Raw genomic sequence first — 15,865 nt, 5'->3', positions numbered from 1 at the left:
GTGGACTATAAATCCCCCCTTGTTTCTTCCTGGGACACGATAATTTCCTTCCTCCAATCTCCTGGTGCCATCCAATCGCTTTCAAATAGAATCTTTCAGCCATTGATTTATTAATGGGACATTCCAGAGTTCCTCAAATGATCCATGTGTTCCTTAGTAATATTCTTAATTTTAAAAAGGGGAATTGAAATACAGTAAGCTTTGAGGGAGCACCTGCTGCCAGCATCAAGCTCCCTTTGTCCTGTGCGCTCCCACAGGGAGGGTCTTCTCAGGGTGCCACCAGTAAGAGATCCAATCGGCAGGTAACACCCAGGGGGAGGGCCTTCTTTGTGGGTGCGCCGGCCCTTTGGAACCAGCTTCCTGTAGAGCTTAGGACTGCCCCTGGCCTCCGTTCATTCCACCGGGACCTGAAGACCTGGCTCTTTGAGCTTTCTGGCCTGGACTGAGGGTATTAATTGGAGTTTTAACTGGTTTTAACTAGGTTTTTTATATTCAAGGTTTAATATAATCATTTTAATTGTTTTAACTTTTGTAATTGTAGTATTGTTTCTTTTAAAAACCTTGTGAACCGCCCTGAGTCCTACGGGAGAAGGGCGGTATATAAGTCTAATAAACTAAACTAAACTAAACTAGAAACATGCCAAACATATTCTAATACTGGCAATTTTAATTTCAAGACAGTGCTGTTTGGACCAAATTCTGAAATAAAGAGATGCTTTAATTTAATGAATTGCTGATTCACAATTTTAGGCAAGCCAATTGTTCTTGCTGGTTCAAGCTCTTGACTGGCAACAGCTAACCTAAAATTATATCACAACTTACTTGCCCGTAACTTCTTAGATAAAAGAAATTTCCCGCAATTTTCAAATTAGGACTACCTTTCCACTTTGTACTTTAACAGGCTGTGCATTTCAGCAGGCCGTGCCTTGCAGCCTTTAATGCAGGCAATACAATAGAACTCAGGCTAAACCTGGATCAAAGATTTTCCTATGCTATGAAAACTGTGGTGTGGTTGTTAAGGTGTTGGACTTTCACCAGAATACCGTAGATGAATTTCACCTTCCTGCCTAAGAACAATCACAGTGATGTTTACAGCAACCACAAGCTTGTAGAGATCCCTGGGAAAAAAACATCACTAGACCGAAGCCGTGAGTGGCAATACTCCAGCTATGGGCGAGAACAAAGCATTATCAGATCAAAGAAAGGGAAACAGAGGGAATCACTTTTCACAAGAAAGAAAATCTATAAAGGAGCAAGCCCAGTGGATAACAGTCACATTCAGAACCATGAATCGAAAAAAGGGGAAATGTTTCTATATTAAAACGCGTTTAAATATTTTTAAAAGTTATAGTACAGAGGGGCAAACTTATTGTAATTTAATAAGTCTGAGACCAGGTGGAATATGTTTGGAATATACCAAATGGAAGATGCAACATATACATAAGGGAAGTAGCAAAGCAACAGTGTGTGAAAAATAGCCTTACCGGCTGAGGAAAATTTAGATATCAAATACGTGAAGGAACAATAAAATGCAATTTCTCGTGCATATTATTAGTGTCCAAGCAAGGAGAAAATGTGGCTGATGCTTTTCAAATGCAAGATCTAGAACGTTGAAGGAGTGTTGTAGTAAAGGACTTTAATTAACCTGACTTTTGCTGGAAGAAAACTGTGCCAAACGTATTTCTTCCAGGAAATTCCTGACAACTTTCTCCTTCAGTAGCAAATGAGCTACTCTTGGCTAGACATTAACTCATATGGAAGCCTAAATAAAGGAAGTGAAATATCAGAAATGTTGGGGGGAAGTGATTGTGAAACGGCAGGATTCTTGTCTTTTAAAGGAAACTTTTATTTAAAAGTTTAATAAAACCTGAAATGGAAAATGAACATGTATAGCAACTGGAAAGATGGACAGGTCAGTGTTTCCCACTGAAGACATAATATCAGAAAACATAATTAAACAAGATTGGGAAAGGATGCTTCAAAAAGTGTGTTTTCAGATATATTTAAATGAAAGGAAAACAAGGAATACATGTATCAACTGCACAGTAAAGGCAGCGATGCTAACAAGTAATCAAAATTACTTATTTCTTATTTGGCTTAGTCATCTCTGACAATGTTTATCAAATAACGAAAAGCAGAACTAACATAATCTCGGGTACCAAGTAAGTTGTATCCTAGCCCGAAACCAAATACAGATAGTCCTCGAGTTACGATTGTAATGAACCCTACCCAGTATGGTCATAATGTTAATTGAATCACTTTAAATAAATGATCCCCCATCCCTCCACTCCCCGATACATTTGTTAATTGAATGTATTGGTTGTTAAGTGCACATGAGGTACCCCGGGGTGGAGAAGAGCATGGGGGGGGGAGAGCCCTAGTGCAGGAAAACACCACCTACCTCTGGCCACCCAAGGCCTCCCTACACACACTGAGATATTTCCTGCTCCTCTTCCCAACCTTAGGATCCTCATAGTTGTTTTGGCCTTCTCTACACTTATTTTTTGAAGTTCGGCAGAGCTCAGGGCTATGTGACAGAAAAGCAGCTGTCATCTCAGATGAAGGTGAAGCTGTTTTCTTTATATCTTGTGTTCTTCTGTCCCCTTTGCAAAAGGCTTTTGGCACAGAGAATGGAGGCCTGAAGGAGCATAAGATCGCATCCCTAAAGGCTTTCATTCTCCTTACCAAAAGCTTTTGCAAAGGGAACAGACGCCTTCGGGGGTGGGTGTAGGTGTAGGTGTGCAATTTCACGCTCCTGCAGGCCTCCATCGTCTGTGCAAAAAGCCTTTTGCAAAGGGGACAGAAGAACACAGAATCTAAAGAAAGCAGCTTCACCAGCATCTGAGAAGACAGCCTCTTTTCTGCCACATGGCCCTGTCTCTGCAGATCTTCCAAAGGTGAGTGATCAGTGATGGGATGGGGAGGAGGCTTGTGGGCTAGAATAGCAGGGCCAATGCCTATTAGGTTCCAGGGGGTGGGGGAAATAGGCAGGGGAAATGTTGCAGCATCTCTGCGGTCAGTTGTCAGGGTGAACGACTGCCGTGGTGCTGCAACATTTGTAATTTCAGGACTGTTGTAAATACTTTCGGGGGTGTCGTAACTTTGAACTGTTGCTATCATAATTCAAGGACTACCTGTAAATTGTATCCTAGTAACCTTCAGCCTAGCTCAAATTTTTGTCTTATCTTTGAGAAATGCTGGGATCAGGTGAAATATGACAGAACTAGTGGTCCTCCTTGTCTTGCTTCAAAAAGGTGGGAAAGAAAATCCAGCCTAGTCCACCCTACAGCAATATTTGGAAAACTATAAGCACATGACATATGCTCTGTAGGAATTTAAAAAATGAGACGGTAATTTTGAGAGAATGGACTTGTTAAGAACAGACTAATCTACAGACTTGTCTCTGTCTCTTAATGCAATCTCTCTCTCTCTCTCTCTCTCTCACACACACACACACACTCACACACACACACACACACACACAGAAAGAAAAACAGAGAGAGAGAAAGGGAGAGAGAGAAGAGGAAGGAAGGAAGGGAAAAAGTTTGACAAGTTCCTTTAATAGCCTAGGATACAATTAATTTAACCCTGGAAATTTAAACATTAAAAATGTGGTATTCCATAATCGAGTTCCTATTAAATTTTATCTTCAGTTTTGGTCATTCCTCCTGCTCTTTTTGAATTGCCTTATCCAAATAGAATTCTCCTTTCCTCCTGGAGAAGTCTGAACTAAAATAGTCAAATAGTTTATACCTAGTTACCTATGTCAAGGAAAAAACCCAATAGAAAAGACAAGAGACAGCAACACAAACCAATAATTCTTACTTTAAGCTTCAGAGGTTTATTTTTCTGATAATTTGGAACATAGCAAGTATAATAACACATCATCACATACATTAATAACCCATTGCAATGAGGACCATATGACATAGCAGAATCCAATAGGACAGCTATAGGCCAATGGCAAATCAATCATGTCCAGTCCCAACCTTTTATACCCTTTCTTGTTCTAAAACTGTAGTCAGATGGTCCGCTGACTTTTGCTGACCTCTTACTGACCCCCTGCTGACCTACTTTCCACATGTACCGTACCTTTCCACATATACCCGTGTACATTGGAACCCGCATCCATCGGCTACTTTCAGTTCCCTATTTCTCCCACGGTTACCATACTCATATTCCAAATATGCATAGAACTATCTGCTTTGCAATTTCATATTGCACAAAGCTCAGCAGATTACAAATAGTACGTTCGTATTGTGAAATAATATAAAGTTCAAGCCAAAGCTTTGTTTTAAATCATTACTGTGGGGCCTATCTCAGGTTTGCTCCAGCCTCATCTTGTTATATGAGGAGGGGACTATATTTTCATCTCCTGCACCTATTAACATTTTGCTCTCTTCAGTGAGCATGTAGTATACAACTCCTCTCAGAGAATCCTATTTTTCTTTTTTCCACATTTATTAAAATCTCCCTTTAAAATCCAACAGGCTTAGAGTGTATTCAGAAATTATTCAGATCCCCTTTGCTTTTGTCATTTTTGTTATGCTGCAGCCTGATTTTACAGTTGTTGAAATTTATTTTTTTCTCATTAATCTACACTCCGTACCCAATAATGACAAAGTGAAAACAGAATTTTAGAAATGTCTGTAAATTTATTAAAAAGAAAAAACTGAAATATCATATTGGCATAAGTATTCAGACCTTTCACTCAGTACTTCGTTGAAGAACCTTTTGCAGCAATTACAGCCTCGAGTATTTTTGGTTATGAGGTAACAAGCTTTGCACACCTGATTGGAGGATTTTCTGCCATTCTTCCTTGCAAATCCTCTCTGCTCCATTCAGCTTTCCCTCAACCCTGACCAGTCTTCCAGACCCTGCTGCTGAAAAACACCCCCACAGCATGATGTTGCAACCACCATGTTTCATGGTTGCGATGGTATTGGTCCGGTGATTAGTGGTGCCTGATTTTTTCCAGACATAACGTTTAGAATGGGGGCCAAACAGTTCACTCTTGGTTTCATCAGACCAGAGAATCTTGTTTTTCACAGTCTGAGAGTCACTTTCTCTGCAATACTCCTGCTCTTTCATTTCCTCAGCTAAATCTTTTCTATTGGTTGAAGCCAGAATTAACTCATTCTCTTGGGCCATCCTCCATCTTCACAAGGAGAAAGTTGTCAGCAAGTCATGAAGAACCATGCTTGGAAGAATTTGTCTCTCAACATATGTCAGGATAATTAAACTCTCCCTCAATGCTTACTTATGTCTCCTTGAACGAGCTTTGGGGCCTCTTCCAACGCTCTTATGAATTGTGTTCTTTTGTTCAAGAGAAGCATGCAAAAATGAAATGGCAACTGTCAGAAAACATGATCTTAAAAACCAAGTGCCATTGACGAAACATAACATTTTAAAAAGTGAAAAATAGTTCCTGTTGTCTTTATAAATGAAGATTCATAATGCAAGTTTCAAGCACACCATCTGCGCGTGCTTAATCATGGTGCTTCACGTTAATTTCATGACAGACTGAAATTGTGTTGAATAAAGAATTCTGTTTGATGAGGCTATCCATTTTTTTTCTAAAAAGGAAGGCACAATGTATATTTTTTAAAATTAGGCTTGAGGGTTTTTTTTGTCATTTATTTTATTTTAGATATTTCAACATTTTAGAAAGGGGGAAAAAATAGCCAGCTAGCCAGACAGAAGCCGTCATAGCTTTCTGCTGCACCATTTAACTCCTTCTTTAGGAGGATACAACAATCAGCAGCGGTCTGGAAAAGGTTGCCCTGCAAACAACAGAACTCTAGAAGCGTATGAACTTTTCTTCCAGACAGTGAGGAGCCTGAACTTGTCTCTATTCCCTGCCCTTGCTTTCTAAATATGTACTTTTATCTTTAAAAAGGAATTACTATATAGCATACGGTACCTCTATACTGTTTATGCTACATAGCTACTGCATGAAATGAAATAAGAATATTCTTACATGTATGTGTAAGTAATAAAGGGATTGATTAATAAGGAGTAAATGGGTGAATGGGAGAACAAGGCAAGTCTGTCTCTGTGCTGAAACTCTGGCTTACATGTGTGCTATAAAGGAAAATTTATGTTGCAGCAGAACACCTCAAGCAATATTTTGTCTTCTGTTCCTTTATATAATGTGATTCTTAAAGCTTTTTGTTACTATTTTCTGTTCGCTCACAATCACACGTCTATGGAGATTCTCAGTCATCCAAGTCATGGTTATCCCAAAGGTGCTTTTCAAAAGATAACTACCGTAGACTTTGTTTTTTCCTTGAAAAGGTTCCACTTCTCACCCAAGAAGCTGAACAAAAGAAGCTTCCAGGATGAGAAGTGAAATGTTTTCAAGGAAAAAAAACAAAGACTAGCAATAGCACTTAGACTTATGTACTGCTAAGACAGTGCCTTACAGCCCTCTCTAAGCTGTTTACAGAGTCAGCATTTTGCCCTCAACAATCGGGGTCCTTGTTTTACTGACCTCGGAAGGATGAAAGTCCAGTAGCCTTTTGAAAAGCACCTTTGCAACACTCACAGTCACAGGTACCACAATCACAGGTACTCACATGCGATGCAACTCTGTAAATCATTACCAGGAGACAAAACGAAGGAGCATGTCCATAGGATTCTTCCTTGTGTATTTCATTACCTGGACTTGGATGAATGGATACCAGCAGATGACACCGAGACAGTGATGCCCTTCCATTATGGAGAGAGCCAGAAGGAAATGCACAATTTACAGAAGAAATGAAAGAGTGTATAATAAAACGGGCTAATAACTATAGCATTATGTTGTACTTTAAAAGAATTTAATATGATGCACCATTGGTATATAACTCCAGAAAAATTATCTAGATTGCATAATTGTATTTCATATGTATAGCATGTTGGAAATGGGGTCAATTATATGCCCCAAATTATAAAAACTAATTCTATCATGCCTGGTGGACTTATAAAAAAGCTAGAAAATAGTGGGTTTAAATATACACATGTGTATTTTTTATCCATATGTATAAAATAATACAAAGAATTTTAAAAGCTAATGTTCAATTGAAACTAGAACTGTTTTTGCTGGAATTAATAAACAGAAAAGGGACAGGGAAGACTATTCTTATGTAAGAATACTACTTCAAGACTATCACATGCACTTCTTAATGGAATGAATCAAAAGTAAAGGCACAATTTATTGTTTTAATTTCTGTGGTAAAGTAGAAATTATGCTCTGAAAAAGGGAACTAATAATCAAAATGGAGTATATTTCATTAAAGAAAAAATGAAGTTCAAACCTAAATATCTAACAAAATGAAATTCAATGTAGAGAAAAGTAAAGTCTTACACTTAGGCAAGAAAAACCAAAAGTACACATATAGATTGCGTGAAGCCAGGCTTAATAGCAGCAACTGTGAGAGGGAATTTGGAGTCTTAGTGGACAATCAATTAAATATGAGCCAAGAGTATGCAGCGGCAGCTAAAAAAGCCAATGCAATCCTAAGTTGCATTAACAGAGGGATTCAATCAAGATCACATGAGGTACTAATACCACTCTATAATACCTTAGTAAAACCACACCTAGAATATTGCATCCAGTTTTGGTCTCCACACTATAAAAATGATGTTGAGACTCTGGAGAGAGTGCAGAGAAGAGCAACAAGGATGATTAGGGGACTGGAGGCTAAAACATATGAAGAATGGTTACAGGAACTGGGCATGGCTAGTCTAGTCAAGAGAAGGACCAGGGCAGACATGATAGCAGTGTTCTGATACTTGAGGGGCTGTCACAGAGAGGAGGGGGGTCAACCCATTTTCCAAGGCACCTGAAGGCCAGACAAGCAATAACCGATGGAAACTGATCAAGGAGAGATTCAACCTGGAAATAAGGAGAAATTTCCTGACAGTGAGAACAATCAACCAATGGAACAGACTGCCTTCAGATGTTGTTGGTGCTTCATCACTGGAGGCTTTCAAGAAGAGACTGGACTGCCATCTGTCAGAAATGGTGTAGGGACTCCTGTTTGGCCAGGGGGTTGGACTAGATGACCTACAAGGTCCCTTCCAACTCTGTTATTCTATTCTATCTTTATGTTTACAGTATATGTTTATACAGTATAAGGCACATTCTCTTATGGATCGGTCTCATTCAATAGATAGCAGATGTAAACAGAGAATGGGAAAAATTGTGAGAGTCACTGTATTGGATCCAGAAGTTTTCATTTTTTCCAACTAATGTAAAATGTATCAAGTTTTGCAGATTATTTTGGATAATGAAATACTAAATGAAGAACACTAAAGGAATCTCATGAAATTGAATAAAAACACTAACATTTAAATAAACAACCCAATCATAGGCATGTTTATTTAGAAGTCAACCCATCCATCAAGCAGAGTTTACTCACAAGTAAATTTGCATAAGATTGCAACATTTATGAAAGTGCAAATTTATGCTCATGTGGGACAAAATGTTCTAACATTATGTATTTCAACATCACTTATTCAAAGGTAGACACCTGGAGTTCTCCCAGGTGTTTTGGACTGAAATTCTCCAAATATTAAACATGCTGGTTGGGAATTCATGGATCTGAAACATCTGGAGGGCATAGAATTATCAACACTTAATATTTATTGATGGGTCTGGACTCAATTGGGTTAATCAGAGGATCATTTTAGCTTAGAAAATCAGGGTTCCAAAGTGAGATTCCCAGTAACGTCAATACTTTGAGATGACACCCCCCCACACACACATTCTATCTCCTCTATCACCACCAAATGTAAAATTGATTTTATAATCATTGTAGCCATTTCTTACTTTTATTTATAGTATTAAAAAAATTCAAGTGTTAAACAGTCAAGAGTTCTAATATCCAGACAATCCAGAGCAAAATTTTACAATCTTTTTTATGACAAAGTAGCAGCTTTTCTACTGGACCTTGTTAGGCATTAGGAACAAAGGATTTAAAGTACTTTATTGCTAAAAAGTAAACGAATACACTGGCAACTGTATTTTGTCTTTTCAGTTCTAGGTTCTCCATGCATCCAATTTATAGTATTTGAAATGCAAAGGACATGCAAGGTGAAAACAGAGAAAGAAAATGGCAGGCCATAATGTCAAAAACAGGCTCCAGGAGAAACTGACAAGAAAGAGCCATTTTCTCTGTCTTAGGGAAGTTTTCTTGCCACCCACACCCAGAAAGCTCTTTAGCTCATCAACCAGAATACCTGGTGGCTTTATTTTTAAATGGAAAGTTCTTGTGAAATACTCAAATGTTTACATTTACAACCATCTTTACAAAATGGAGCACACAACAGCATTTTCTCTGATGTTTCTTTCCATAGGAAGAAGGCTGAGGCAAGGTGAGCATGGTGCTGGCACTCTCTCAGGAGAAGGAACAAGGAGGGAAAGAAGGGGGATCCAGAGACATCTGGATCGCTGGAGGCTTTTGAAACCCTTTCTCAAGAGCACTTTGCATGCCTTATTCAGGGGTTTTCAAACTCGGCCCTTTTATGACTCATGGACTTCAACTCCCAGAATTCCTCAGCCAGTGTGCCTGGCTGAGGAATTCTGGGAGTTGAAGTCCATGAGTCATAAAAGGGCCGAGTTTGAAGACCTCTGCCTTATATGTTCCATGATGGGGGATCGTATTTCTTTGACGATCAAACTGGGGTCAGAATTTGGAGGACAGTTTTGTTCTGTGCATGCACAGCCGTGGCTTATATCATTACTAAACAGCTGAGGTTTATCTCCAGAAATGGTGTCAAAACAGATTTTAGGAGCAGCATGACTTGAACTAGTATGATTTAATAATTTGCAATGTTTTGTTTGGGGGGCGGGGAGTGGTTTCTTGATCACAGATCTCTTGAGGATCAGAAATACATTGGAAGGGCTATTGATATAATGTAATTCTGTTTCCTTTCTTCTTCACCCTCATTTTTGTTTATGGTTTACCTTATCAGAGAAACCAATTTTACTTACCAGTATGTAGTATTTTCCTCGATAGGGAAAAATATTTATGAAAACATTGAAACATACATTTATGCGCACCTGCGCAAGAGGGAAAGGAAATGGGAAATGGGCAGAGAGCACGTTACTTTAGCAACACTAGATCATTAATCTCCAGGTATCAAGAAATTTAAAAGGGTGCTGTTCAAATGGAAAAATGCTAACTGGAATATTTTATAATAAATTGTCCCGAACATAAAGCCTGTGTTTCAAGAATGCTTAAACATAATATTCAGTGTGGACTCTGGCATTCACATACAGCAAAAAGGCACCACAATATTTTTGAATGATTTGTAGTCAAAAATTGGCCCATCTTTTAAAATGTTTTTGTTAAGTTTCTGTTTTTCTGAGAAGCTGTAAATCAAGATGTTACATATAAATAGATTCCTTACAAAAAAGGTCTTTGCCATTAGCTCTTATAAGACATCGTTGCTAAAATGAAAATAAAACATTTCATTTGTTATATTTTTGCATTTTTATATAAAATAAAAATTTGTCTTTTCCGTCACATCGTCTTCCTCGGTACTGATGTATTCATGGAAGCGGACACGAGGAAGAGAGTGTGTCACACCTAAGGTGGCGCAAAACCTTGGCTGGATCTGCTGTGTGTTTGTTGGCTTTCACCCTGTGTGTTGAATCTGCTGAAAGAAGACAAAGTTCTGTTGTTGTCAGCTGAGCAATACAAACCTGTGTCCGTTGCCTCAGTGTTCCAATTGCTTAGGAAAGGGGTGCTCTCAGCTATCAGCTCCTCATCAGACTCACTGTATGAGGCGCTGCTGACTGAAAAGGAATCTCTAAGCATTCTGCCTCTGTGAGACAGGTGGCCGTTCAGTTTAGATCTCCTCCACCGCCTGTTGCTGCTGCCTGTTCTCTTTGGCTGTTCTAGTGCAGTGATGTACTCATGGCTTGTCTCATATTCATCATCCTCTGCGATGCGGAAGGGACTGGAGGGCAAGCTCCCCGTGCTCTCGTGCAGATAGTTCCTTCTTTGGTAGTAAGCATCATACCTCTGTGCATCTTGACAGGGGGCTTGGTACCTTCTCAGCAATGGCTGTTGATCCTCCACTTGGAAATTAATGGATGCAGCCGGGGGAAGGGAGACCGCATGAGCAGAATTAGGAGAGGTGATTTCAAAGGTGGGCATGTGGGCTGAAGCTGAGCAGTGGAAGTCGACAGGGGACAGGCGTGCTGGGGTAGTCAAGGCAGAGACATATCTAGAAAAAAGAAACAATGGGATTGGTATCCAGCTTAAATCTTAGAAAGGAGGCCGAGTCTTCCATCACAAACTTTTCCATTCCTGTAAACACTTTGAGCAGGATAAAATAAAAGGAAGGGAATTTTCCCTGGGATTGAAGTAGATCTACAGAATAGAATATGATTGTTGTCATAAGAGACATAGGTTTTTCGGTCTAAGATAAGAACTGGCAAGATTTTGGAAAGAAGCAGGAATACACAGGGTTATGATAGACGTTAGGGTTAGTTAATGAAGTATATAACTTATTCATGGGGCAAACTAGTAATTTAAATTGGGTATTTGGCAATGTTAAAAAATCTGGTACGCTGAAGTACCTGAAAATCCCTCAGTATGGTTTCTCTTGGGTGGAATTAGCTACAATGCTAAATATGTCAAAACAAAAGTCCAGAGAAACAGATGGCTCACCTATTATTACCAGGGTATAGTGAATGTTCACCAGCCTAGGGCAAAGTACATACCCAAAGGTTAATTTTGGAGAGATTCATAACATAAAGTTTTGAGTTCTCCTTTCTCCTTTTTATGTGTACTCTATATTTATTTATTTATTTATTTATTTATTTATTTATTTATTTATTTATTTATTTATTTATTTATTTATTTATTTATTTATTTATTTATTTACATTTATATACCGCCCTTTCCCTGAGGACTCAGGGCGGTTTACAGGGAATTAAAAAAATCCACCATACAAAAGTTAAAAACCAAATTTAAAAATATTAAATTGACCCTGTACACTTAAAACCCCAATTAAAAATTTCTCCTCAGCCTGGGCCCGAGAGCTCAAAGAGCCAGGTCTTCAGGCCCCGGCGGAATGATCGGAGGTCGGGGGCAGTTCTCAGCTCCACCGGCAGCTGGTTCCAGAGGGCAGGCGCTCCCACTGAGAAGGTGGGTGTCACCCGCCGGCAATTTCTTACCGGCGGAACCCTGAGCAGACCCTCCCTGTGGGAGCGCACTGGGCGAAGGGCGTTTGATGCCGGCAGCAGGTGTTCCCTCAAATAGCCCGGACCCAGGCCATGTAGGGCTTTATAGGTGATAACCAGCACCTTGAATTTCACCCGGAGGGCAACCGGAAGCCAATGCAGCTCGCGGAGTAGAGGTGTTACATGGGAGTATCGGGAGACCCCCATTACAACTCGCGCAGCCGCATTCTGCACCAGTTGAAGCCTCCGAGTGGTCTTCAAGGACAGCCCCATGTAGAGAGCGTTACAGTAGTCCAAACGGGAGGTCACAAGCGCATGAGTAACTGCGTAGGGCGTCTCGGTCCAGATAGGGACGCAACTGGCGCACCAGGCGAACCTGTGCAAAAGCCCCCCTGGTCATGGCTCCTATGTGGTCTTCAAAATTGAGCCGTGAGTCCAGGAGGATGCCCAGGTTGCGAGCCCTATCAACGGGGGGTAACAACTCACCCCCCATCGTTAGAGGTGGAATAACTTGGTTAACCCGAGATGCCGATATGCACAGCCACTCAGTCTTGGCAGGATTGAGACGAAGCCTGTTTCTCCCCATCCAGACCTGAACCGCCTCCAGGCACCGGGACATCACGGAGAGGGCATCACTGGGTTGGTTCGGGGTGGAAAGAAAAAGTTGGGTATCATCAGTACGGTGATACCCCACCCCAAAACCACGAATGATCTCGCCCAGCGGCTTCATATAGATGTTGAACAGGAGAGGCGAGAGGACCGACCCCTGAGGAACTCCACAAATGAGAGACCTCGGGGCAGATCTTTGCCCTCCTGTCAACACCGACTGCGAGCGGCCCTGGAGGTAGGAGAACCACCGTAGAACGGTGCCTCCCACTCCCAACCCCCTGAGACACCGCAGCAGGATACCATGGTCGATGGTATCGAAAGCCGCTGAGAGATCTAATAGGACCAGGACAGAGGAGCAACCCCTGTCCCTAGCCCTCCAGAGATCATTCACCAGTGCGACCAATGCCGTCTCCGTGCTGTGTCCGGGCCTGAAGCCCGATTGGTACGGGTCCAGATAATCAGTTTCCTCCAGGAACAGAGGGAGCTGATGCGCCACCACACTCTCAACAACCTTCGCCAGAAAGCGAAGGTTGGAGACTGGACGATAGTTGTTTAAAGCAGCCGGGTCCAAAGCAGGCTTCTTGAGAAGGGGTCTCACCACCGCCTCCTTCAAGGCGGCAGGGAAGACACCCTCCTTCAAAGAAGCAGTTATTACTGCATGGAACCAGCCTCGTGTTCCCTCCCGAGCCGCATAAGCTAGCCAGGAGGGCACGGATCCAACAAACAGGTGGTGGTGCTCAGTCTCCCCATGATCCTGTCCACATCATCAGGGGAAACAGGGTCGAACTCAGTCCAGATAACGTGCTCAAGACCGCCTGATTCCTCCACATCAGACTCTGCCCAGTCAGAGTCCAGGCCGGTCCGGATCCGAGCGATTTTGTCCGCCAGATGATGACTAAACTCCTCGGCTCGTCCCTGCAAGGGATCCTCTCTCACCTCCTGGTTAAGGAGGGAGCGAGTCACCCTAAACAGGGCGGCCGGGCAATTATCTGCGGACGCGATAAGGGCGGCAAAGTAGTTAGACTTCGCCGTTCTTATCGCCGCAAGATAAGACCTTATAAAGGTTCTTAACTGCAATCGGTCGGATTCGGATCGGCTGGATCTCCAACCGCTCTCTAGACCTCGTCTCCGATGCTTCATCTCCCGGAGCTCCACAGAGAACCATGGGGCCCAACGGGATCTGCGCCGGGTCAGAGGTCGCATGGGTACAACGCAGTCGAGTGCCCTGGTGGCAGCCGTTTCCCAGGCCTCCACCAGAGCATCGACTGGGCTGTGGGTAAGGGTGATAGGTATAGGCCCAAGCGCCCTCTGGAACCGATCCGGGTCCATTAGGCGCCTGGGGCGGAACCACCTGGTCGGTTCCGCCGCCCAGCGGCGGGGGGTGGCATGACAGAAAACCAGCCTCAGGAGGTGATGATCTGACCATGACAGAGGGGTGATGGACGGGGAACCCCCTCCCAGATCGTCCAACCACTGTCCAGACAGGAACACCAGGTCGAGAGTATGATCCCCCTCATGAGTCGGGCCCTCAATAACCTGAGTCAGGCCCATGGCTGTCATGGAAGCCATGAACTCCCGAGCTAACTCCGACGACCCTCCCAGTGATGGCAGGTTGAAGTCACCCAGGACTATAAGCCTGGGGAACTCCACCACCAACCCTGAGAGGGCGTCGAGCAGCTCAGGCAGGGCTGTTGCCACACAGCTGGGCGCCAGGTATGTAAGCAACAAGCCCAACTGAACCCGAGGACCACATCTCAAGAGGAGGGATTCACTCCCGGCCATCTGGACAATGGTGGCCTCCCGAGGACACAAAGTCTCCCGAATAACCACTGCCACCCCACCACCCCTGCCCTGAGCCCGTGGCTGGTAAAGCACCCGGAAACCTGGCGGGCATAACTCGGTGAGAGGCATCCCTCCCTCCGAGCCCAGCCAAGTTTCCGTGATGCACGCTAGATCCGCACATTCCTCCTCGATCAGGTCACGGATGAGGGGAGCTTTGTTAACTACGGATCTAGCATTAAAATAGACCAACCTGAGCTCAGGGGCCTGATCACCCTCATCCCCGGGTAAGAGGGTGCTAACCGGAGGGTCGGAGCGCGCCACCGCTCGGAGATAGCGGGGGCGCGATCCCAGATGCTTATTAAAATTTATATATAGTCTTCGGAATGCTTTGTGAGCTTAAATGTATACAATATGACAATGACAATGTTTGTGTTAATGTTTCCTTTTCCTTGTTTTGTTTTCATTACATTTTGATGCTGATCAGTGATCATAGATAAAAATATGTGTTCTCTCTCCCACTGACCTGAAGTATTTATATACTGTAGGTGCTTTTTTTCTTGGGATGGATACAGCCTGTGTAGCAGCTACTTCTTATCAATTTTTATTAGTCATAATCACTTTTTATGACAGACGTCCTTGTAACATGGAATGGCATTTTTATTTACAGTCATCAAAATAGCAAAAAACAGTAAAATCAAAATTAAAACAGCTGAGTCACTAAAGGAAAAGAGAAAATTACTTTAACTTATCTCTAATGCATGCCTGCTGTGAAGAACAAAAGCTATCACTTGTTATCAGAGTAACCAGGCAGGCTGGGTTAAAAATCAAATTAACAAGTAGCTAAAAATAGTCACCCAGATCTGAGCCTCTACCCTCGTGATGCTCAAATCCCGTCTTAAAGCTACATTAGAATCACATCTGGGCACTTCCAAAATTGCTCTCAAAATTGTTGATTGTACTTTCTGTGCTGAAGCCCAGTTGAAATAAGGGTCATTTGCACAATATGCAATAACTGTAGTATTATTTCTGCCTCAAATAGCTTTAATGTGACAGGGATATAATGTCCTCCTTTGGAGCAAAAATGGGTTAAAGCAACGACAGCACTTGTCTGTGCCACTTAGGTTATATAATCTAAATGTACCTTTCTCCACCCACAAGAGTCTAACATTATCCCTAAGTCATTAGGAATAGTATATTATATAAGTTGTTTGTTGAAGTATAAAATACCAAATCATTACAGTAGATTTTTAATACTTACTATTAAATTAGGTGACTAATTCTCAATATTAATAA

General features: G+C 42.0%; 1 protein-coding gene across 1 annotated transcript in view; it reads right to left on the bottom strand.

Moving 5' to 3' along the window:
- Positions 1 to 10,577: 10,577 nt before the first annotated feature.
- NRG2 (neuregulin 2) overlaps positions 10,578 to 15,865 on the bottom strand; it is a gene marked incomplete at both ends in the record, with an annotated part of 189,959 nt that continues 184,671 nt past the window's right edge. The window contains one exon of the mRNA XM_083360290.1: positions 10,578 to 11,220. Coding sequence (XP_083216416.1) covers positions 10,578 to 11,220 — 643 coding nt within the window. The remainder of the gene's footprint in view (positions 11,221 to 15,865) is intronic.

This window comes from Vipera ursinii (genome assembly GCF_947247035.1).
Source record: "Vipera ursinii genome assembly, chromosome: 3".
NCBI classification, from domain to species: domain Eukaryota; kingdom Metazoa; phylum Chordata; class Lepidosauria; order Squamata; family Viperidae; genus Vipera; species Vipera ursinii.
This window is presented reverse-complemented; position numbering and strand designations above follow the sequence as displayed.